The sequence below is a fragment of the Salvelinus fontinalis genome, chromosome 23 (genome assembly GCF_029448725.1).
Source record: "Salvelinus fontinalis isolate EN_2023a chromosome 23, ASM2944872v1, whole genome shotgun sequence".
NCBI classification, from domain to species: domain Eukaryota; kingdom Metazoa; phylum Chordata; class Actinopteri; order Salmoniformes; family Salmonidae; genus Salvelinus; species Salvelinus fontinalis.
In genome coordinates, this window is record NC_074687.1 from 23,923,783 (window position 1) to 23,948,565 (window position 24,783).

A 24,783-nucleotide genomic window follows, 5' to 3' on the forward strand; every position below is an offset into this window, starting at 1 on the left:
GGCCTCTAGAAGTGTGCCAAAATGACACATTGACAACGCCCACAACCTAATCTCTTGTGGACAACTACAAAACTAAATGGTGTAATTTAAATGAGATTTTCGGTTCTGGGTTGCCAAGATTACCCACAAACAAAGAACATAAATATGAGTGTGCATCATGAATGAATGACTACACACTATTAATGTTATTCTGAGAGAAATTTGAGCCGTTTACTGCTTTGGAGCAGGGGCGGCTTCAGCTTGTGCAGGGACCTCTTCAGCTTTTACAGGGACGGCTTCAGCTTTTACAGGGGCCACTTCAGCTTTTACAGGGGCCGCTTCAGCTTTTACAAGGGCCGCTTCAACTTTTACAGGGGCCACTTCAGCTTTTACAGGGGCCACTTCAGCTTTTACAGGGGCCACTTCAGCTTTTACAGGGACCGCTTCAGCTTTTACAGGGGCCGCTTCAACTTTTACAGGGGCCGCTTCAGCTTTTACAGGGACCACTTCAGCTTGTACAGGGGCCGCTTCAGCTTTTACAGGGACCACTTCAGCTTTTACAGGGGCCGCTTCAGCTTTTACAGGGGCCGCTTCAGCTTTTACAGGGGCCGCTTCAGCTTTTACAGGGGCCGCTTCAGCTTTTACAGGGGCCACTTCAGCTTGTACAGGGGCCGCTTCAGCTTTTACAGGGGCCGCTTCAGCTTTTACAGGGGCCGCTTCAGCTTTTACAGGGGCCGCTTCAGCTTTTGCTGCTCCTTCTTTGGGTGGACATAATTTCCTGGAGAAAACAAGAGGTTTTATTATCATCATGAACTTTGTTGGATGTTTCACCAGTGCTGTGAATAGACTTATACAGTTCTATATTTGACTGGAACGAATCGCAAAAGTCATTGAAGTTGGAGACTTATATTTCCCTCACTAACTTTAAACATCAGCTATCTGAGCAACTAACCGATCTGCTGCAGCTGTACATAGCCCATCTGTAAATAGCCCATGTAATCTACCTACCTCATCCCCATATTGTTGTTTTTACTTACTTTTCTGCTCTTTTGCACACCAGTATTTCTACTTGCACATCATCATCTGCACATCTATCACTTCAGTGTTATTTTGCTAAATTGTAATTATTTCGCTACTATGGCCTATTTATTACCTTACCTCCTCACGCTATTTGCACACACTGTGTATAGACTTTTTTTCTATTGTGTTATTGACTGTACGCTTGTTTATTCCATGTGTAACTCTGTGTTGTTTGTGTCGCACTGCTTTGCTTTATCTTGGCCAAGTCGCAGTTGTAAATGAGAACTTGTTCTAAACTGGCCTACCTGGTTATATAAAGGTGAAATAAATAAAAAATATATTTTTTCAAGGTAATACAAATCTGCTACTTACACTGTATCTGTTGAGTCCTTTACAAAACCACACACTTTGCTAGTCTGCTCCAACTGCTGTTTGAGAGTGGTGATCTCCCCAGTCCAAGCCTCCTTTTCAGTTTTGAACGTCGCTGAGGAGACCAGACAAGGAGAGGAGATCAGAAGAGAGGAGCAGAGAAGAGAGGCAAAGGGAAGCCACTTCAGAAATGCACCCAGAGAGAGAGATGCACTACGTTACAGTGGTTGACATGTTACCAGATTTCCCCACCTTGTGGCACAAGTGGCTACAGGAATAACAACTCTACTAGAAAAGACTCACATACCTTCAATATCACTCTGCTCCTTCTGTATGGGTGCAAGTTCTTCCTCCTTTTGTTTCTTTGTGCCGAAGGTGAGAGATAACACAAAACATAGTTAAAGGGGAAAAATAACATTCATGCCTAATGTTTGCTGTACATACTAAAAATCCTTATCTGAGTCCTTCAAATCGTTCTACTCAGCACTTTCCACTGCGCACAGACGTCAATTCAACGTTTATTACACGTTTGTTCAACGTCCTTTCATTGCAATTACGTGGATTTTTTTTTGATTCAGTCAGTGTATGCCCAGTGGGTTGACAAGCACCATACACCAACCTGGGTCAAATGTTAAATACTTTCAATTGCTTTTTTGATTGCTCTGGTTTAGTGCACCCTGGTCCAAGCTACACAGCCCGAAGCCATTATCATCACTGTTCAATGCTTGGGGTTGGCACTTTTGGGACTATTCCATTGGATCCATTGTACCAGGAAAACGAAATCAAGAACAGCTCCATTATTTGACATACCTGTATGTTCAGTTTTCGACCCAGGTCTGTCTAGTGAAGGGCAGCCCTGTACCTGGAGAGCTACTGTCCTCCAGGTTGTCGCTCCAACCCTAATTTAGCACACCTGATTTTACTTTTAGCTGCTCACCAATGCCTTATCTAGCTGAATGTTAGGTAAGGGTTGGACTGAAAACGAACAGGACGGTAGATCTCCATGAAGAGGGTTGGGCAGTCCTGGTCTAGTCTTTATAGTACACCAATGGTCTATATGTACAGTATTTAACCCAGGTCTGTCTAGTAGGTATAGAACAGTAATGATCTGTCGCTCACCTTGTCTGCCTGGCAGGCCTCGACCTCAGTCTTCTTCTTCTCCTCCTCTTCGGTCAGTTTGTTCACCTCTGCCCCCATCTCCTCCACATTCTTCTTCTTCCAGTCTAGCTGCCCCTTCAGCAGGTTTTCCAGCCACTGCCTCTCCTTGAGTTGGTTGACGCGTGCCCACTGCATCTGATCCAGATGCAGGTTCTGCAGGGTCAGCTTGGCTTCTGTCAGGTGCTGGCCAAAGACGATCAGGGCCAGGCCCATAGAGACCAGGATAGTTAGGCCTCCTAGCACCAATACAACCCTCATGGCTGCCTCTGGGAGTTTGTGTGGGTGTTGGTCCTTTCTGTTCTTTCAGTCTATGTATTTGTCCCTGTGTGAATGTATGTGTGTCTGCTGGACTTTTTATGTGTATATACTGTATGTATATCTATATATCCTACATCTTTACAATATTAATTTTGTGTGGCAGAGAGCACAGTGACTATTAAACGGTTTACCTTATTCACTGAGTCAATGATAATGTGTGGTTGTATGAGTGAGTTTCTATGACTCGTTTGTTACCATAGTCCTCCCATAGCCTACAGCATGAAGCCTGAAGCAAATCTATGAACTGCTTTGTATGTAATTGTGTTCCTTTTCCTTTTCTCTACAGTATATCTGAGGCTTACTGTCATTCCTGGTCCTGTATTCTTCTTCCTGGGTTGCCTCTAGCTTTCTTAGTTCAAAAGATGCTTCTTAATCCAAATTGAAAGCACTGTTAAAGAACACAAAAAACACTTCAAACCTCAGAATCTGTGTAAAGAGTGAAGAGGATGTCTTGTCCAGTTCTCTAGCACCACCTCCTACCATTCCCCACCTCCCTTTATCTGGTTGTGTGGTTGGTTATGATTATGGCATAACCAGTTTGACAGTTCCGACAGGTAGGATGGGTCTAATCACGTGGCTAAGGTGTAAGAGAGGATTTCAGGTGAACAAAAGAGCAGAGCAGTCGCGGATATAGTCAATCATAAATCACTTCGGTTCAATACAAGTTTGCAAACAGGGAGACACCTCTCACACAGAAGCCAAGAAAAACGTCTAACTTGCCTTCTCCAAGTAGGCCCTAATATTCCAGTCTCACAGCACCAATGTTCCGTAAACATCATCCTGGGAGGTTTGTACGGAGTGACAACAAAAGACAGTGACTTTGCTAGCTGCTACAGAATGACAGTGTTCATAAGGTCATAAATACAATAACATACAGAGCATCAGTGTCCTCGATCCTTGTACATCCAGTCTGGCTTCAATCACTATATTATTAGTTTAGTACATAACATACAGCACCGAGCCTATTGACTATCAACCCTTACACAAACGAGTGTCACAAATAGAACACTGCAAATCATATTTACTACAGAAAAGGGGAAGCATACATCTCTTCCAAAAAGAATTGTCACCTCATTTGCACACACTGTATATAGACTTTTTCTCTATTGTGTTATTGACTGTATGTTTGTTTATTCCATGTGTAACTCCGTGTTGTTGTTTGTGTCTCACTGCTTTGCTTTTTCTTGGCCAGGTCGAAGTTGTAAAGGAGAACTTGTTCTCAACTAGCCTACCTGGTTAAATAAAGGTGAAATTAAAACATAAATGTGTATTTGCATATATATATTGTATATAATCAAGTGCTTGACATGGGCAGGAGCACACTGGAGCTGAGTACGTGCACCTCAAATGTTCTACTGCTCGAGTTTCTGCACCTCTTCAAAAATATTAGCTTAAAAGTATTGTGGATCTCCTGCACCTAAATATAAACATTACCCACACCCAAAATGATTAACGGCAGTTATTTCAGTCCAAGTATTGCACATTCTCACAACTTTACATTTGATTAAACAGTGAGACTAAGTAGTAGCAGCAAGGAGGTAAATCATGAGTGGTTCTCCACTGCAAATACACATCTTCTTATTCCGGACCAGTGTTCTTCAATATTCCATTGGGTATTCTATTCTGCCATTTGGTCTTTTTTACATATTTTATTTACATAGGCCACATGGTTACAGTAATACGTCAGTAAGGTATGTAATGTTGCCCTCTTTTCATATTGTAGCGACCCTGGTTTATAAGGGTGGATATCGACTCTGCCACTTGAGCATGTTTTTGTGTACCACAGTCGATGGTTAGCTGGGCTTCGGGCCAGAAAGTTGAGGATTCAAGCCATTCAAGACAGTTTCATTACTCTTAATGGAATAATCCACCCCCAGAAATAAAAATCCTGAAATCCCTGTCAATTTGGTGAAAGACTATGTTCTATCAGTGGGGGGGAAAAAAAAAAATCTCCATGATTTAACTTCTATGTGATCCGTCTGTGAAATCAGGAAGTCGTGTAGGAACGCGTCATACATGGTTCTGTCACTGGGGATAACACACTATCGCATTTCATAACGCATTTAAAACAATTAACTGCACCCCAGTTCGCCAATTTAGCCAATAGATGGTATGGTCATGCTTGTCTAGAACACATCCATCCGTTTTATCGTCATGACAAAGTATATTTCGCTTAGATGTGCTCAATCTAAACAGTGTTCCAAATTATTCAACAGTTTATCCTTTAAGTACCATCTCATAATGCGCCCTGTGTCTATGGGGAAAGTGTGAAAGGACTCTGTACTTGCTCTGAGCAGAGGCAAACTGCAAATTGAACTCGTGAGATATACTCCTTAATTGATAGTGCAGATTTTAGGTGATTTTACAGCTATCTAAAGCTACTTCACATGCTGATTCTGGCGCTGGTACTGTGTGTAGCTACGTTTACTAGCTAACAAGCCCAGAGATAGCATTGTATTGTGGGATTTGCAACAATTTTCACATGTTGGTACCAATTAATTTAGCCGATTTGAAAACGTTTCTCAAACGGAATGAAATTGGGATAAACATACCTTAATTTGTCCAATAAAAACTCTTGTTTGCAACTGTTGGACTAATGATTACACCCTAGATCAGCTAGATGCAAATGTAAATAATGTAATGTAAATAATTGTATTTAAAATTGTCACGTTCTGACCTTAGTTCCTTTTTTATGTCTTTATTTTAGTTGGTCAGGGCATGAGTTGGGGTGGGCATTCTATGTTGTTTTTCTATGTTTTGTTCTGTTGTTATATTTCTATGTGTTTGGCCTAGTATGGTTCTCAATCAGAGGCAGGTGTCAGTCGTTGTCTCTGATTGGGAGCCATATTTAGGTATCCTGTTTTCTATTGTGTTTTGTGGGTGATTGTTTCCTGTGTTAGTGTTTGCACCATACGGGACTGTTTCGGTTGTTTGTTTGTACTTTTGTTATTTTGTTCAGTGTTCTGTTGATTTATTAAATATCTCATTATGGACGCTGCACATTGGCCCGATCCTTGCTACTCCTCCTCAGACAAAGAGGAAATTCGTTACAGAACCACCCACCAAAAGAGGACCAAGCACGAAGCCTCCAGTGATAATCCATGGCACGAAGCCTCCAGTGATAATCCATTGCAAGAAGCCTCCAGTGATAATCCATGGCACGAAGCCTCCAGTGATGATCCATGGCAAGAAGCCTCCAGTGATAATCCATGGCACGAAGCCTCCGGTGATGATCCATGGCACGAAGCCTCCGGTGATGATCCATGGCACGAAGCCTCCGGTGATGATCCATGGCACGAAGCCTCCGGTGAGGATCCATGGCATGAGGCCTCCAACGAAGGACATCAGTCCGGAGCCTCCGGCGACGCCCTCCAGTCCGGAGCCTCCGGCGACGCCCTCCAGTCCGGAGCCTCCGGCGACTCCCTCCAGTCCGGAGCCTCCGGAGTCTCCCTCCAGTCCGGAGCAGCCGGAGTCTCCCTCCTGTCCGGAGCAGCCGGAGTCTCCCTCCTGTCCGGAGCAGCCGGAGTCTCCCTCCTGTCCGGAGCAGCCGGAGTCTCCCTCCTGTCCGGAGCAGCCGGAGTCTCCCTCCTGTCCGGAGCAGCCGGAGTCTCCCTCCTGTCCGGAGCAGCCGGAGTCTCCCTCCTGTCCGGAGCAGCCGCAGACAGTCTTCCTCCTGTCCGGAGCTGCCTGAGCAGTCCGTCAGTCAGGAGCTGCCCGTCATTCCGGCGCTGCCGGAGTCTCCCGCTAGTCCGGCGCTGCCGGAGTCTCCCGTCTATTCGGGGCCCGCTGAAAGGGTCCCCAGTCCGAGGTCGGCGGCGAGGGTCGCCGCTCCAAAGGCGCCACATAAGTGGGCCAAGACTATGGTGGAGTGGCACGAAGCCTCCAGTGATGATCCATGGCACGAAGCCTCCAGTGAGGATCCATGGCATGAGGCCTCCAACGAAGGACGTCAGTCCGGAGCCTCCGGCGACGCCCTCCAGGCCGGAGCCTCCGGCGACGCCCTCCAGTCCGGAGCCTCCGGCGACGCCCTCCAGTCCGGAGCCTCCGGCGACGCCCTCCAGTCCGGAGCCTCCGGCGACGCCCTCCAGTCCGGAGCCTCCGGAGTCGCCCTCCTGTCCGGAGCAGCCGGAGTCGCCCTCCTGTCCGGAGCAGCCGGAGTCTCCCTCCTGTCCGGAGCAGCCGGAGTCTCCCTCCTGTCCGGAGCAGCCGGAGTCTCCCTCCTGTCCGGAGCAGACGGAGTCTCCCTCCTGTCCGGAGCAGCCGGAGTCTCCCTCCTGTCCGGAGCAGCCGGAGTCTCCCTCCTGTCCGGAGCAGCCGGAGTCTCCCTCCTGTCCGGAGCAGCCGGAGTCTCCCTCCTGTCCGGAGCAGCCGGAGTCTCCCTCCTGTCCGGAGCAGCCGCAGACAGTCTTCCTCCTGTCCGGAGCTGCCTGAGCAGTCCGTCAGTCAGGAGCTGCCCGTCATTCCGGCGCTGCCGGAGTCTCCCGCCTGTCCGGCGCTGCCGGAGTCTCCCGTCTATTCGGGGCCCGCTGAAAGGGTCCCCAGTCCGAGGTCGGCGGCGAGGGTCGCCGCTCCAAAGGCGCCACATAAGTGGGCCAAGACTATGGTGGAGTGGCACGAAGCCTCCAGTGATGATCCATGGCACGAAGCCTCCAGTGAGGATCCATGGCATGAGGCCTCCAACGAAGGACGTCAGTCCGGAGCCTCCGGCGACGCCCTCCAGGCCGGAGCCTCCGGCGACGCCCTCCAGTCCGGAGCCTCCGGCGACGCCCTCCAGTCCGGAGCCTCCGGCGACGCCCTCCAGTCCGGAGCCTCCGGCGACGCCCTCCAGTCCGGAGCCTCCGGAGTCGCCCTCCTGTCCGGAGCAGCCGGAGTCGCCCTCCTGTCCGGAGCAGCCGGAGTCTCCCTCCTGTCCGGAGCAGCCGGAGTCTCCCTCCTGTCCGGAGCAGCCGGAGTCTCCCTCCTGTCCGGAGCAGACGGAGTCTCCCTCCTGTCCGGAGCAGACGGAATCTCCCTCCTGTCCGGAGCTGCCTGAGCAGTCCGTCAGTCAGGAGCTGCCCGTCACTCCGGCGCTGGCGGAGTCTCCCGTCTATTCGGGGCCCGCTGAAAGGGTCCCCAGTCCGAGGTCGGCGGCGAGGGTCGCCGCTCCAAAGGCGCCACATAAGTGGGCCAAGACTATGGTGGAGTGGCACGAAGCCTCCAGTGATGATCCATGGCACGAAGCCTCCAGTGAGGATCCATGGCATGAGGCCTCCAACGAAGGACGTCAGTCCGGAGCCTCCGGCGACGCCCTCCAGTCCGGAGCCTCCGGCGACGCCCTCCAGTCCGGAGCCTCCGGCGACGCCCTCCAGTCCGGAGCCTCCGGAGTCGCCCTCCTGTCCGGAGCAGCCGGAGTCGCCCTCCTGTCCGGAGCAGCCGGAGTCTCCCTCCTGTCCGGAGCAGCCGGAGTCTCCCTCCTGTCCGGAGCAGCCGGAGTCTCCCTCCTGTCCGGAGCAGCCGGAGTCGCCCTCCTGTCCGGAGCAGCCGGAGTCGCCCTCCTGTCCGGAGCAGCCGGAGTCTCCCTCCTGTCCGAAGCAGCCGGAGTCTCCCTCCTGTCCGGAGCAGCCGGAGTCTCCCTCCTGTCCGGAGCAGACGGAGTCTCCCTCCTGTCCGGAGCAGACGGAGTCTCCCTCCTGTCCGGAGCTGCCTGAGCAGTCCGTCAGTCAGGAGCTGCCCGTCACTCCGGCGCTGGCGGAGTCTCCCGTCTATTCGCGGCCCGCTGAAAGGGTCCCCAGTCCGAGGTCGGCGGCGAGGGTCGCCGCTCCAAAGGCGCCACATAAGTGGGCCAAGACTATGGTGGAGTGGGGTCCACGTCCCGCACCAGAGCCGCCACCGCGGTGAAATGCTCAGACGAAGAGGAAATTCGTTACAAAAATAGAAAGTAGGAGATGGAAACTTCAGGGTATGGAAGGGGGTGGTGGTTTGTGAATGGTTGTGGTTTATGTTTTTTGTGTTTTCCATCTTTCAACAGGAGTTGCAGAGAAGATTACGCACATGTCTTTTCCAGAGCAGCAACATACCATCTACAGGGCATTCTGAATTGTAGGTAAGTAATTAGGTAGGTATTCATGATAAAAGGCCACTTTGGGAAAGTATGCATGTTTTAAAACATGTTTTAAAAATACAATTATGTTAATTGTTTTATGTAAAACATTCTTAAAAGCTGTTCTTAAAAGCTGGCAGCCTCTGTGCTTCTCCATAGGTGGGTTGAAATGAGTTGGATAGCAAACATTTATATAATGTCAGCCTCCAGTGTTAAGAGTTAACTGAAAAAAGAAATCAACTTACAGTGCAGTAAAACTGTGGTTTAGAGTGCTAAAATGTCAGCTTCTATTGCAGTGCCCCACCATCCTTGACAGGTGGGTTTAAAAGGGTATAATGGTTTAAAGTAAGTCCAGTGGTTAAAAAACAGGAGTTCAAATGTTAAAATATCAGCGTGAGAAAGAGCGTATATAATCATAATTAAATGTAACAGATATTCACTCCTGTCCGAAGCAGCCGGAGTCTCCCTCCTGTCCGGAGCAGCCGGAGTCTCCCTCCTGTCCGGAGCAGCCGGAGTCTCCCTCCTGTCCGGAGCAGCCGGAGTCTCCCTCCTGTCCGGAGCAGCCGGAGTCTCCCTCCTGTCCGGAGCAGCCGGAGTCTCCCTCCTGTCCGGAGCAGCCGCAGACAGAGTCTTCCTCCTGTCCGGAGCTGCCTGAGCAGTCCGTCAGTCAGGAGCTGCCCGTCATTCCGGCGCTGGCGGAGCCGCCCTTCACTCCGGCGCTGCCGGAGTCTCCCGCCTGTCCGGCGCTGCCGGAGTCTCCCGTCTATTCGGGGCCCGCTGAAAGGGTCCCCAGTCCGAGGTCGGCGGCGAGGGTCACCGCTCCAAAGGCGCCACATAAGTGGGCCAAGACTATGGTGGAGTGGCACGAAGCCTCCAGTGATGATCCATGGCACGAAGCCTCCAGTGAGGATCCATGGCATGAGGCCTCCAACGAAGGACGTCAGTCCGGAGCCTCCGGCGACGCCCTCCAGTCCGGAGCCTCCGGCGACACCCTCCAGTCCGGAGCCTCCGGCGACGCCCTCCAGTCCGGAGCCTCCGGCGACGCCCTCCAGTCCGGAGCCTCCGGCGACGCCCTCCAGTCCGGAGCCTCCGGAGTCGCCCTCCTGTCCGGAGCAGCCGGAGTCGCCCTCCAGTCCGGAGCCTCCGGAGTCGCCCTCCTGTCCGGAGCAGCCGGAGTCGCCCTCCTGTCCGGAGCAGACGGAGTCTCCCTCCTGTCCGGAGCAGACGGAGTCTCCCTCCTGTCCGGAGCTGCCTGAGCAGTCCGTCAGTCAGGAGCTGCCCGTCACTCCGGCGCTGGCGGAGTCTCCCGTCTATTCGGGGCCCGCTGAAAGGGTCCCCAGTCCGAGGTCGGCGGCGAGGGTCGCCGCTCCAAAGGCGCCACATAAGTGGGCCAAGACTATGGTGGAGTGGGGTCCACGTCCCGCACCAGAGCCGCCACCGCGGTGAAATGCTCAGACAAAGAGGAAATTCGTTACAAAAAATAGAAAGTAGGAGATGGAAACTTCAGGGTATGGAAGGGGGTGGTGGTTTGTGAATGGTTGTGGTTTATGTTTTTTGTGTTTTCCATCTTTCAACAGGAGTTGCAGAGAAGATTACGCACATGTCTTTTCCAGAGCAGCAACATACCATCTACAGGGCATTCTGAATTGTAGGTAAGTAATTAGGTAGGTATTCATGATAAAAGGCCACTTTGGGAAAGTATGCATGTTTTAAAACATGTTTTAAAAATACAATTATGTTAATTGTTTTATGTAAAACATTCTTAAAAGCTGTTCTTAAAAGCTGGCAGCCTCTGTGCTTCTCCATAGGTGGGTTGAAATGAGTTGGATAGCAAACATTTATATAATGTCAGCCTCCAGTGTTAAGAGTTAACTGAAAAAAGAAATCAACTTACAGTGCAGTAAAACTGTGGTTTAGATTGCTAAAATGTCAGCTTCTATTGCAGTGCCCCACCATCCTTGACAGGTGGGTTTAAAAGGGTATAATGGTTTAAAGTAAGTCCAGTGGTTAAAAAACAGGAGTTCAAATGTTAAAATATCAGCGTGAGAAAGAGCGTATATAATCATAATTAAATGTAACAGATATTCACTCTAAAATGGTTTAGAACTGATAACAATGCTCAATATTTAAGAAGCATATAGAGGGGGGTGCTGGATAAAAATCGGTGTGGGTTGGCTTGTTCATCCTCAATCATGGACTTCAGAGATGGGTTGTCCACTGACCTGAGTGTAAACCTGCACCCAAGAACGGCCATCCTCTCCTCAGCTGTTCTCAGTCCTAAAGGTTCATGTAGTGTATGTTTGTGTACGTGGGGAGTCTGTATGCCATCTTGATGTTAAGGTTTTGAATGGTCTGAAGTTTTCTGACGTGAGACTTCCCCACTTTACACCAGGCTGGTGTAGCATGCTCAAAGAGCGGCCGAATGTACCTCTGGTAGACTCGATGGCGGTTCCTGGGGAGGCTCCTCCTTTTCTTTTACAGAGTACCCTCAGGTGGTTCAGGCACTTCCTTCCCTCCTCCTCCGGGCAGTATGTGGGCACGCCAGGACATGTTTTCTTGGAATGTGACCCCAAGGAACTTGACCGTTGGGGTCGTCTGGAGTGCCTGTCCATACAGTTTAAGGTCCACTTGCTTAGTTCCTTTGGGGCGCCTGGAGAAGTGGGTCTTCAGGGGGTTAAGCTTGCCCCGCCACAGATTTGCCCAGTTCTTGATCTCTGTTATGCACTTCTGTAGCTTTTTTCCTGCATGGGCAAAGTTCACAGAGGAGGCCCAAAAACAGAGATTGTCTGCGAACTGGGCCACATGTCCCTCTCTTGGGTGGGGGTAATAAATATCACAGATGTACATTAAAAAGAGTAGAGAGCTGAGGGTGGAGCATTGAGGTACTTCCACCTCTGGAGAGAACCTGGATGATGTGGCTTCTCCTACTCCCATCCAATCTCCCGCTGATTTAAAAAGCTGTTTAAAAGAGTAACCATCTGAGTGGGGAGTTTCAGGTTTGTATCTGATAGCCTATAGATGAGCCCATTGTGCCACATCTTATCAAATGCCTTTTCACTGTCGAAGAAGACAGCCACCGCCACCTCTTTTTTTGTTGAACCCACTTTGTACAGCTTCGGCCAGGCTCAGGATGTTGATCTCTTCTTCCTGAAGCTGGCCTGATGTACTCTGAGTGCTCCGCTGTTGTTGAAGCGCCTCTGGAGCCGGCTAGCCAGGACCCTCTCCAGGAGCTTCAAGAGGTTGATTGGCCTATAGTTGGCTGGCTGGTGAGGGTCCTTACCTGGCTTGGGGATCATTGTGACAACCTCCGACTTCCAGGGCTTGGGGAAATGTGTGGTGTCGATAGTGTCCTCCCCTGGTGCCTTGATCTTCAGTTTCTTGATGTGCTCTTGCAGCTCTGTGACAGTGACAGGAGTGATGAGGGGGGTGGGGATAAAAACCTGACGGTCAATGATGGTCTTTCACTCAGGGTCAAACAGGGGGCCACCAGGGCAAGAGTGTATGTTTTTCAGATGGTCTTCAAAAACATTGGCCTTCTCCCTGTCCTCCACTATTTTCCCTTGTTATTTTAGTTTTGTGACCTTGCTGTTGCTTTTCTTCCTGTTGAGTTGGTGGATTTTCTACCAGAATGTTCTGGGCTTGGGATCGTTGTTTAGGTCTGAGTAAAATGTGTCTTGTTTTCTCCATCCCTCTCTTTCTTCATTTATATTCTTATTTGTGCTCGTAGTTGGTTAACTCTGTTTTACCTCAGTTGGCCTTGTTATCATGAATTCTCTCCTCAGCTCCCTTTTCTGGTGGATAAGGAGTAATGGAGCACCATGCACAGACTTCATGGAGACCACTGGCTATGACGAGGATTTGGCCCATCAGGACGGCCCTCTGGTCCAGGCATAGGGGTTTGGGTCACAGGGGGGCAGAACAAGAGCTTTGGTAATTGTGGTTTCCCAGTCTGCAGTTTTGTAATCTTGTTGGATTCTTCTATGTACAGACTGGGATTGAAGGCAGAGGGAGGTGAGGATAAGAGAGCAGGGGTCTCTTTTGTAGGGCTTGAGGGGGGAGGGTGTGATGTCATCATGGGATAAATTATGCAATAATTATTAATGACAGTTTGAATTTTGCCTATTCTCATACTGCTACTGCACTGACTACACACACCTTGAAGATTTTTGAATGCTTGGCAGCTTTTTTGAAAGCCCTCAAATATCCTATTCAATCTGACAACTGGTAAAGTTAAGTTATTCTGTAAAATAAGCCTTTGTGTAAAATATAATGTTAAGCATGATATGTTTTAAGCATAGTCTTACAAGACAATGGTCAAATAATTACATTCTCTCCAAGAAATCTTTCAAATGTTTGCTTGTTTATTTCACAGGACCCCAATTTTCAAGAAATATATGATAAGCCTCGCAAACCTAAAAACAACAAGCATTATGACTTTCACTGATATGTAAAATACCAATATACAAAACAAAATAAATATAGAATTAATATTTCAATAGCATGCCTCACAATGCAAAAGGCATATGTACTGTATGTATACATTAGAATGACAACTATGAAGAGATGAAGCATAATTTTCCAAATCACATTTTATTAATAAAAACAAAGCCCTGGATCTACCACTCTAATCTAGGTTTATAACAAAGCTCTGATCTTACATTGTACCTTGATGCATACAAGTAACACAGCCTAAATGTCTTAAAATCTGGTTGACGGTACCCATCCATCTGCGCAATATACAACAGTCTGTCTACACCGGAAACAGTCGGCTGGGCAGTTAGTGCCTTATTCAAACGCCTTCAGAATGAATTTACATTACTGACATCTTTTTACACGTGAAGGTATTGCGGGGGAAGAAAAACAAGTGGGAAAATATAAAATACATTGCTTATAGTCAAACAAGGCAGTCTGACAAAGAGACCAGCCTAGAAACTCTACAGCACCTGTAAGGTAAAAGGAGAGATAGATGATGCTTTGCTTTCTGTACATTCTAGAAGGTTTAGTAGCACCATGTAAAAGCTCGAGTCAACTGTCTTAAGGGCTTTTCCCACTACATGTTCTTAGCCCAGGGCAAACCTTAACCCTGGTTGAAAACTAGCCCTGGGCTACGTGCAGTGTGAACGCGACTTAAGAGGGACAAGCGACAGGCAAGGTAAAGCTTTAAGGGAAATAGTCCATTTCAGTACAGTCAGTGCTTTCAGCCTCTTCATTTTTGTTTCCTCCCCTCATCTCCATGTCATGTGCGGTAAGCAATGTAAGTTGATCTCAGAACCATATTCTATCTTTAACTGCTCTTAGTAAGTTAATATGGCTTGGCGAGGCAGAGTACAACAGATGGAAGGAATGCAGTCACACCGGGTGATTGACAGGATTTTAGTTCTGGAGCACGTTATGGTCAGGCGCTGTGTTGACATGATGACAAATGTCAGAGGTGTTCTTTCCTGTCCTGAATCTCTGGTGGACTGCTGGCTGCTGCTGCTCTGTAGCCTGGTCCCAGATCTGTTTATGCTGTCTTGTAAACTCCTATGATTGTCACGCCAATGGCCATAGGATTTGTCGAGACAGCACAAACTGATCTGGGACTAGGTTAGCTGTTGAAGGTGCTCCATTAGCTTTTCTGAGTGTTCGTCTCCAGTTCCAGTTCCTCTCCATCTTGTAGTTCTTTGTCCACTTCTTGTAGTTCCTGGTCATCTTGTAGTTCCTGGTCATCTTGTAGTTCTTTGTTCTGGTCATGTATCTGATCATACTGTAGCTGCTCAACGTCTTCTTCATCTTCATCTTCCTCGTGCAGAGTCAGTTTCCTGTCCTCCACCAGCTTCATCTTGTCCCGGATGTGTACAGCAGAGGACGCCATGTCTCCTGGGCTGCCGAAGTACTGCTCACTCCTAAAGGGGGACATAGCGGAGGGAAGGAATCAACAAAAAGGCATCAGCTCTCCTCTTAAAGTGGCATGCATCATTAGATCTTCAAACATCTTCATGTACACTCTACATTGATAAATGGTTATAGTGGATGGATAACATCAGTTGCCAGTGTAAATTAAGTTTGGTACTTGAGGAGTAAATTGGAAATAACTTTACCAGCATTGACGTTAATCCGCACCATGACAAGTTTCAGGGAGTCACTAAAGTCATGCAGGTTTTAGTGTGACCTGTCCTATTTTTCTTACCCATCTGGGAATATAACAGGGACAGTGAGTCTGTCCAGTAGAGCCTTCCCCACTGTCTCCACCTCCTCATAGGTCTCCTGCTCCACCTCCACTGGGAGATCACCCTGGTCTGGGCTGGCTTGGACCAGCACCTGGGATGGAGAAGACAGTGTTGTGTTCATATTTCAGAACAACATATGGATTCTTTAGACATTCAGAATGGTGAAAACAGAGAGCCAGAAACATCACTAACCCAAACAGGTCTATAATAGATAAAAATACAAAATATATGTTACAACTTCCCCGGTCTCCCCTTAATAATAGCCTAGTGAGCGCAACTTTCAAACAATTTCCCCCACTCTTCCCTACCAGCGAATCAAAGGAAATTCCGATGAGCGCAACAAAGTTTTGGATATTTTTCAATGAAAGTAAAGGACAGTAATGTTACCAGTAAAGTAGGACGCCCAGGTTTAATAGGTGATAATAAGACAGTGTCATGAAAGGAGTGTGGTTGTTTGGCCTGGCAAAGTGGTTTTATGGCTGACTGAATGGGAGCTGATAATTATGAGTCTTTTACTCCGCTGGTCTTGGCTGCTCTCGGGAAGAAATGACGAGTCCTCATTGTCCGAGACGAGTCAAGACTAAGTAAAACTGTGTCCAACACAGAGACAAGACCGAGACACTCAATATATGGTCTCGAGACTGGACTCACTACAACACTGATCATTAAAGAGGCTGCTCTGGAGTTCAGTTGCTAATTGTTTACCTAAAATGTTGGATTGAGTGTTGCCTGTCATCACTACCTTCTGTCATGAAACCCCACAACCCATAGGTTTTCCATAGACTCGAAAAAGCCTTTTCTTGGTGTCTCATTCTTTACACAGTAACTATTGTCCATTCTCCACCCACCTTCTCAGCTGCGGTGTGGAAAGAGCATGCCATTTCCAGCCGATGAACCCTCTCCTCAGAGGTGACAGTAAACTGTTTCCAGACCCGGTTGAGGCGTGGCAGGGTGTCACCAGAGGAGCGCGTGGTGCAGCGTAGAGACTGACACAACACCACCGTGGCCTGAAGCAGCTGACGGCCGTAGTCATAGGTGCTCTGAAACAGAGAGAGGGAGATGATCAGGGTTGTGTTAATGTGTTCAGGGTTGTGTTCTGTACATGTATGTCAACAGCTTGCCACGAGAGATCAGTACCTGTGCAACATCCACAAATTTCTTGTGTTTCTCCAGCAGCGCTTTGGTTTCCTGTGCATCGTCCCCGAGCCTGATGTGGGTCTTCAGGAGAGCATCCAGCAGCTCACCAAGCCACTCCACCGCCTGGGAATCAACACAGGTATGAGGTTTACAAGGTCTTCTTAACAACAAAAACAATATGTCTATAATAACAATACAACACATCAGTGACATGTTGAAATATGCAACCCAGAACCAAAGATTAAACTAACAAACAGACTGACAGAGATGAAGAAGGGAAGGTCCATAGACTGACCTGTGATGCATCTTCCTCACACTTGAAAAGCTGGACCATCTGAAGCATCTTCAGTCTCCTCACATCCACCATGTCTTCACATCTAGACAGAACCAAAACACTCTTAAAACATGACAATGGTCATTTCCATGTCAATATCCATGGCAACGGCCAAAATTCTATGATATTCCAGAAATTGTCTGACTCGTGGAAGCTTTGTAAACAACTTCAGCATTATCTGGAGCAGCTGCAGCCCTGCCCGCTCAGGAAAAAAGACATCTGGGCAAACCTTTGTTTCCGGAGTTGCATGTCCTCCATAACTCCTTGGATATGATCAATGTTTTCTTTGTTCTCAATGGGCACGTCCTTCCCATAGGACCAGGTTGTCTGGTTGGACATCTGATCCATCACGACCTGACCTTTCTCCCTCAGGCCTGCCAGGGATCCCTCTGGACAGAGCACCACAGCAGAGAATATTCCTCAATAACCAAACTAACACTACTGATAGTTATAAAATATTCTAACCAAACCTTATTCTTGCAGTTATCCATCTACAGTTGAAGTCAGAAGTTTACATACACTTAGGTTGGAGTCATTAAAACTCGTTTTTCAACCACTCCACAAATTTCTTGTTAACAAACGATAGTTTGTCGGTTAGGACATCTACTTTGTGCATGACACAGGTCACGTTTCCAACAATTGTTTACAGACAGATTATTTCACTTATAATTCACTGTATCACAATTGCAGTGGATCAGAAGTTTACATACACTAAGTTGACTGTGCCTTTAAACAGCTTGGAAAATTCCAGAAAACTATGTCATGACTTTAGAAGCTTCTGATAGGCTAATTGACATAATTTGAGTCAATTGGAAGTGTACCTGTGGATGTATTTCAAGGCCTACCTTCAAACTCAGTGCCTCTTTGCTTGACATAATGGGAAAATCAAAAGAAAACAGCCAAGACCTCAGAAAAAAACTGTTCGACCTCCACAAGTCTGGTTCATCCTTGGGAGCAATTTCCAAATGCCTGAAGGTACCACGTTCATCTGTACAAACAATAGTACGCAAGTATAAACACCATGGGACCACGCAGCCGTCATACCGCTCAGGAAGGAGACTCGTTCTGTCTCCTAGAGATGAACGTACTTTGGTGCGAAAAGTGCAAATCAATCCCAGAACAACAGCAAAGGACCTTGTGAAGATGCTGGACGAAACAGGTACAAAAGTATCTATATCCACAGTAAAACAAGTCCAATATCGACATAACCCGAAAGGCCGCTCAGCAAGGAAGAAGCCACTGCTCCAAAACCGCCATAAAAAAAGACAGACTATGGTTTGCAACTGCACATGGGGACAAAGATCGTACTTTTTGGAGAAATGTCCTCTGGTCTGATGAAACAAAAATAGAACTGTTTGGCCATAACGACCATCGTTTTGTTTGGAGGAAAAAGGGGGATGCTTGCAAGCCAAAGAACACCATCCCAACCGTGAAGCACGAGGGTGGCAGCATCATGTTGTGGGGGTGCTTTGCTGCAGGAGGGACTGGTGCACTTCACAAAATAGATGGCATCATGAGGCAGGAAAATTATGTGGATATATAGAAGCAACATCTCAAGACATCAGTCAGGAAGTTAAATCTTGGTCGCAAATGGGTCTTCCAAAGGTACAATGACCCCAAGCATACTTCCAAAGTTGTGGCAAAATGGCTTAAGGACAACAAAGTCAAGGTATTGGAGTGGCCATCACAAAGCCCTGAACTCAATCCTATAGAAAATTTGTGGGCAGAATTGAAAAAGCGTGTGCGAGCAAGGAGGCCTACAAACCTGACTCAGTTACACCAACTCTGTCAGGAGGAATGGGCCAAAATTCACCCAACTTATTGTGGGACGCTTGTAGAAGGCTACCCGAAACGTTTGACCCAAGTTAAACAATTTAAAGGCAATGCTACCAAATACTAATTGAGTGTATGTAAACTTCTGACCCACTGGGAATGTGATGAAAGAAATAAAAGCTGAAATAAATCATTCTGACATATCACATTCTTAAAATAAAGTGGTGATCCTAACTGACCTAAGACAGGGAATTTTTACTAGGATTAAATGTCAGGAATTGTGAAAAACTGAGTTTAAATGTATTTGGCTAAGGTGTATATAAACTTCCGACTTCAACTGTAAATAAGACAGAGTTTGTTTCTTTTAAAAATAATGATAAATTAATAATAACATTACAAAAATGAATAGTAATAGAATAGAATAGTACTTACCAACACTCTTGAGTTTCTCCTCGAGGTGTTTGAGTGTTTGTTGGATGGCAGCCCCGTCAGTGGGGGCCACGTCTGCACAGAGCATGCCCAGTAGACCATCCAGTTGCTGGGACAGCTGGGAGGGTAAACTGGGGCGTTAGTACAAAGGCAACACAAAGCTGTAGTCCATACAGTTAGTCAATATTGTTATGATTGAATCCCAAATCAACCCCCACTCCTTCACCCCTAGGCCCTTATGTAGATTGGAGGACTTGATAAGTGTAAGCAATATGGGTGGTGGTAGCTCCATCTTGCCATCTGATTGTTGCCATATTGCTTTCACATATCGATCTACAGTACACAAATGTCAAGGGACTGGCCCTAGGTACTGACTTGGTGATTTAGAGTAAGAATCACTGTCGCTCTTGAGGTATTTTGCTATTATCAAATAAATTCAATCAATCAATGAATTCATCCATGAAACATACATCCTGCGCGGTGCCGTGGAACTCGTGTGCTGACTGCAGTACGTTCTGCCTGGACTCCAGTTGGCTGGCCTGTCTGTAACAGACATCACTGAGCTGCTGCTGTAGACCCTTCAGCTCCACTAGGTCCTCCTCGTCTCCAGCACTCAGTAACGCTGCTATCTGCTGGTTCAGCTCCACGTACACAGCAAACCACTCCTGGGGATACACAACCAATAACACACACATTATTACACAGCAAACCACTCCTGGGGATACACAACCAATAACACACACATTATTACACTGCAAACCATTCCAGGAAATAAACAACCAATAAGACATTATCATACACAGCAAGCAATCTTGTATATACACAACCAATAAGACATTATCATACACAGCAAGCAATCATGTATATATACACAACCAATAACACATTATCATACACAGCAAGCAATCCTGTATATACACAACCAATAACACATTATCATACACAGCAAGCAATCATGTATATATACACAACCAATAACACATTATCATACACAGCAAGCAATCATGTATATATACACAACCAATAACACATTATCATACACAGCAAGCAATCCTGTATATACACAACCAATAACACATTATCATACACAGCAAGCAATCCTGTATATACACAACCAATAACACATTATCATACACAGCAAGCAATCATGTATATACACAACCAATAACACATTATCATACACAGCAAGCAATCATGTATATACACAACCAATAACACATTATCATACACAGCAAGCAATCATGTATATACACAACCAATAACACATGCGTTATTACAGAGCAGAAGAGTCAGACACTACAAAACAAATAACTTATTTTGTGGAGTCACAATTCATACCAGCAAACACAGAAGGTTGTGCTAATACTGTATACCAACCATACAAATTGTTTCTGTATGAAAGCTGTTAATGTTCAGTTCAGACCTACTGTGTACAGTAATTGAGTTGAATGCTTTTGTACTGTCATTATTACTTAGAGAACACTTAACATTTCTGATCAATAGCTCCACCTGCTGAAGGCTGTGGGATATAACACCACAACAAGGCTCTCACTTTCTGCCGGTGTGGGTGTCGCTCTCTGCCGGTGTGGGTGTCGCTCTCTGCCGGTGTGGGTGTCGCTCTCTGCCGGTGTGGGTGTCGCTCTCTGCCGGTGTGGGTGTCGCTCTCTGCCGGTGTGGGTGTCGCTCTCTGCCGGTCTGTCTCTGTCTCTAGCCTAATCGTCAATCTTAGCTTTGACCTCGCTCTGGCTTTAGCCTTCCCTTCACCCTGGCCAGCTTTCTCTGTTCCGGTCAACAGGGCACGCTCCAGCCCAGAGCAATGATTCATCAGGGTCTTTGATATAAACCCAGCCAGGAGAGACATTAGTTACACCCCACAGCTGTTGCTGCTGCAGTCACTTCCTGGCCTGGACTGACTCTGGTGATTGCGCAGGAAAATACTAATGCCAGCTGTTATTTTGTTAGTGAAATCACACAAACCTTTTCCAGATGTAAACATTGCACCTTATTTACGTCAATGGTTTACCTACATCAGTTTTATTCCATAGTTTTAGTCTAGTACCGCTTTGCCCCCGCTTCTCAGCCCAGAGAGTACTGATCTATGAAAAGCAGATACAGAACACTATGTCTTCTGCCAAGTGCCTTCACTACAGTCTCCTGGCAGCTAACACATTCGTCCTAACAATCTAAATCCATAATTATATTCAGTGACCTAATTATTGGGATCTTCAAGACACTCCAGACATGTACTTCTACTGCAGAGAGCACGAGAGAGAACTAGCAGCTATCTATCTCCACAACTCTTCTCTGTGAGCATGAACACTGAACAATAAGTGGTGTAACAGAGCTGTGTCTGTGGTGTTATCGTGTCTGTGGTGTCCTTACGCTGTGTTTGCTCTCTATCTCCTTGTGTTTCTGCTGTTTGGATGGGTTGTGTCTTCTGGCCAACTATGTGTCTTGAGTTGTGTGGTATTGTATTATGTTGTGTTGCGTCTGTTTTGTGTCTGTAGTGTGTGTTGTTTTATTCTGTCCTTACGCTGTGTTGGCTTTCCATCTCCTCGTGTTTCTGCTGTAGGGCCTGGGAGGCCCTGATAGAATCTCCGATCCCCCACTGTGTTCGGAGCTGCTCTGTGCCAGGCCCCTCCAGCCAATTCACAACCTGCATAGCAACAAGAGAGACCCCAATTAACACACGATTGGACACAATCATTGATAAATGCTTCATCACTTCCCCCAGGCCGACCAATGAAATACCTTCCAGGTATCAGAGGTCCCTAATTGGTTGGAAAAAATTTAAATCAGTGTGGGTTTCAATTGGGTAACACTACTTAAAAGCTAGCAGGTGACAACACATATAAAGCATGTATTGGCATTTAAAATGTTGTATAATGAGGCTCATTGTTAAAACAGTGTACCATGTGTTAGCACAGCAATATATTATACCAAGTTACCTATAAAGTGAATATTGTTCACGATATATTGTACTAATGTTTTCTGTGTGTGTCTACTTGAAACTGACATCCCAGGACAAGATAAGGATAACATGATAAACCTAATTCAACATCTGGTTCAAATACAGAATTATTTAAGGAGGATCAAGAAGAGGTGTTAGAATCCTCTGAACTTTGAAAGAGGGATGATAAAATGGTTCAGTGTGTTGAGTTTGACAGAGAGGTTTTCGGCATCATCCTTTAGCCTTGCTAAGAAATTCTCCCGCCGGTCTCCTATATAGCTCGGAGAAATACAGCTTACAAACTACTCCCCCTCGCTACACAGCACTACATCTCTACTCCCAGCAGATAAGAACTAGGCCAAACCCCCCTAGTCAAACTAATCCATCATCCTACTGAACAACATCTTCATCTCCATAGCAACAGACTGCTCATTCCGTTAGGATCTAGAATCTAAAATAGAATCCATCCATTCCATGGAACACATCACATCATATCTAAGGATCTGTTCACTTCCTTATAACTTCCTTATAACTTCCTTTTGCACTGGAAAACATTCAAAATGCGGACATCTTTAGATCAGCGGTTCTCAGCCTGGGGCACTAGTACCCCTAAGGGTTTCAGGCAAATCGACAGGTGGTAGCCTATATGGGAAGAATAGTAAGAACATAGGTCAAATGATCAGTTGCACATGACGGAGTACGGAGAACGACTGTTTTAGATGCTAAAGTAGAGTTAAATCTATCGGCCAATGGGAGAAAAGGCATTTTCCCTTCATGGTTACAGGCAGGAAATGAGGTAGTGCCAGCTGCCAAGGAGGAAGTGTGCTGAGATGTAGCCATGTGTGCTGACTGCTCATCCTGGCTTTGTCTCAAATCACTCTCTTTTCCCTATATAGTGCACTACTTTTGACCAGGGCCCACTAGATATGGGACAATTATTAGACTGAAGGTGAAGACACAACAGTTCACCTGACAAGACTGAATCCAAACATTACAATGTTGATTTTATGTGCATTTTACATGAATGTATCCAGGTGCATCGGCTAGGTGCAATAAAATGACAAGTGTTTGAGTGAGAGGTCTAACTGGTGTTTTAAAGTGGCCATACACCTCTCCAAAGTGTGCACAGTTCCTAAGTAATTTCAATGCACTTTTTTAACTCAACTATGAGGTGCTTTTTTGAGCTCTCGTGCCATTGAGGAACACACAGCCCTGCATCCCCGCCTTTACACAATTACTGTTGATGTTTATGCAATATCCAAGAACGGTCCATCATAAATTGCAATCGGGTCAGGTGGGCATAATTGGAAAGCTTATTCTATTGCCAACATGACTAGCTAAATTATAAAATTCGATCTTACAGTGTTAGGCTTTCACAAGGCAATTCAGAGAAGCAGATGTTCATGTTGGTGTACATAGAACGGAGTCATGAGTGCATTCTGATGCGTGGTTTTCTTCCCAAAACAACAAACAGGCTCATTGTGTTCAGGACAACCCTGGGTATAACACCATGTCATCTTGTAACTGAACATCAAACATAGTGATTTTGTATAACCGAGTAAACAAAACATTAAGAACACCTGCTCTTTCTATGACATAGACTGACCAGGTGAATCCATGTGAAAGCTGATTCCTTATTGATGTCACTTGTTAAATCCACTTCAAAATCAGTGTAGATGAAGGGGAGGAGATGGGATGAAGGATTTTTAAGCCTTGATACAAGGGTGAATTGGCAAGACAAAATATTTAAGTGCCTTTGAACAGGGTATGGTAGTAGGTGCCAGGTGCACCAGTTTGCGTCAAGAACTGTAACGCTGCTGGGTTTTTTATGCTCAACAGTTTCCTGCATGTATCAAGAGCAGTCCACCACCCAAAGGGCATCTAGCTAACTTGACACAACTGTGGGAAGCATTGGAGTCAACATGGACCAGCATCTCTGTGGAATGCTCTCGACACCTTGTAGAGTCCATGCCCTGATGTATTGAGGCTGTTCTGAGGGCAAATGGTGGAGGGGGTTTTGCAACTCAATATTAGGAAAGTGTTCCTAATGTTTGGTATATTCAGTGTATACACAAGTTTTATGATATGGAAATATGAGGTGCACTTTTGGCTTGCTTGTATGACATCAAAGCGGTATTTTTTATAATCCTCAACGTATCATCTTTCAAAATACATAGAGTACTCGTAATTTACAGCATTTCCCTCACAAAAATGTGAAAAAAAGTTGCCCAATTAGCGGGAGGGATGAGGGCAGCTTTTTGTCACACGTTGTGTTCAAGTTCAGAATGTTTGTCGTCAAAACCCATACAGAGCTGTGAAACAGAGACCCTGACCTCTGACGTCATGTATAGCATGTCACTGTACAGTCACTGCGTTCCAATTTACACGCTTATCAGTGTCCAAATGTTCAAACCCTATATGGTGACGAGTGTAAAGGGCTACGACAATTTATCACCGGGGACTGGCTTGAAATACTCCACCGAAGAAGAAAATCAAGTTATGTTGAATCAGGCGCTCCTACACTAGCCTCTGAGTCTAACAACCACTGCCTCCTCCTGGTGAAATGGTCCTCATGTAATCCTGTGGGTGTGTAGCTTGTAAACCTCTCTGAGACAAAGTGCAGAACACAATGGGCAAAAGAGAAGCTTTATTCTTCACGTGTCTCGCTGTCTGGTCACTAGGCTGCTGTTGTTGAAGGTATTGGGCTAAAGTCAAGGCAGTGCAATGTCTGTAATCTGCATTTGTTTGAATCCTGCCATCAGTATTTCACCATGCTGGTGTTTTGGTGCCGTTAGGGCAGTGTGTGTAGGGCACTAGGCAGGTGTTGATGATGTTGGCATTGTGCAGTGTGTTTGGGTGTGTGTAGTATGTTGGTGTGTGTGTAGTGTGTGTTCAGTGTGTATCCAGAGTGTGATATCATAGGGCAGTGTGTGTGCAGTGACCAGCTCGTGTGCAAACTGTGATATCAGGGCAGTGTGTGTGCAGTGACCAGCTCGTGTGCAGACTGTGATATCATAGGGCAGTGTGT

The 24,783-nt window shown here is 46.5% G+C and overlaps 2 protein-coding genes across 4 annotated transcripts in view; both read right to left on the minus strand.

Annotated features, from left to right (window-relative positions):
- Positions 1-210: 210 nt before the first annotated feature.
- On the minus strand, positions 211-3,286 carry LOC129821595 (neurofilament heavy polypeptide-like). The gene is made up of 4 exons (XM_055879245.1): positions 2,488-3,286; positions 1,676-1,730; positions 1,372-1,483; positions 211-757 (listed from the first exon to the last, which is right to left on the minus strand). The coding sequence occupies exons 1-4, from the start codon at positions 2,782-2,784 to the stop codon at positions 211-213; spliced, it is 1,011 nt and encodes a 336-aa protein (XP_055735220.1). The 5' UTR covers positions 2,785-3,286.
- Positions 3,287-13,264: 9,978 nt separating this feature from the next.
- The window catches only part of LOC129821058 (SEC14 domain and spectrin repeat-containing protein 1-like), a 32,050-nt gene continuing 20,531 nt past the window's right edge, over positions 13,265-24,783 (minus strand). For all 3 annotated transcript variants that reach the window (XM_055878301.1, XM_055878302.1, XM_055878303.1), the window contains exons 12-20: positions 21,339-21,461; positions 19,276-19,470; positions 18,809-18,923; positions 16,833-16,992; positions 16,565-16,646; positions 16,270-16,392; positions 15,981-16,172; positions 15,093-15,223; positions 13,265-14,808 (exon numbers count right to left, since the gene is read on the minus strand). In XM_055878301.1, coding sequence (XP_055734276.1) covers positions 14,532-14,808; positions 15,093-15,223; positions 15,981-16,172; positions 16,270-16,392; positions 16,565-16,646; positions 16,833-16,992; positions 18,809-18,923; positions 19,276-19,470; positions 21,339-21,461 — 1,398 coding nt within the window. In that variant the 3' untranslated portion in view covers positions 13,265-14,531. The remainder of the gene's footprint in view (positions 14,809-15,092; positions 15,224-15,980; positions 16,173-16,269; positions 16,393-16,564; positions 16,647-16,832; positions 16,993-18,808; positions 18,924-19,275; positions 19,471-21,338; positions 21,462-24,783) is intronic.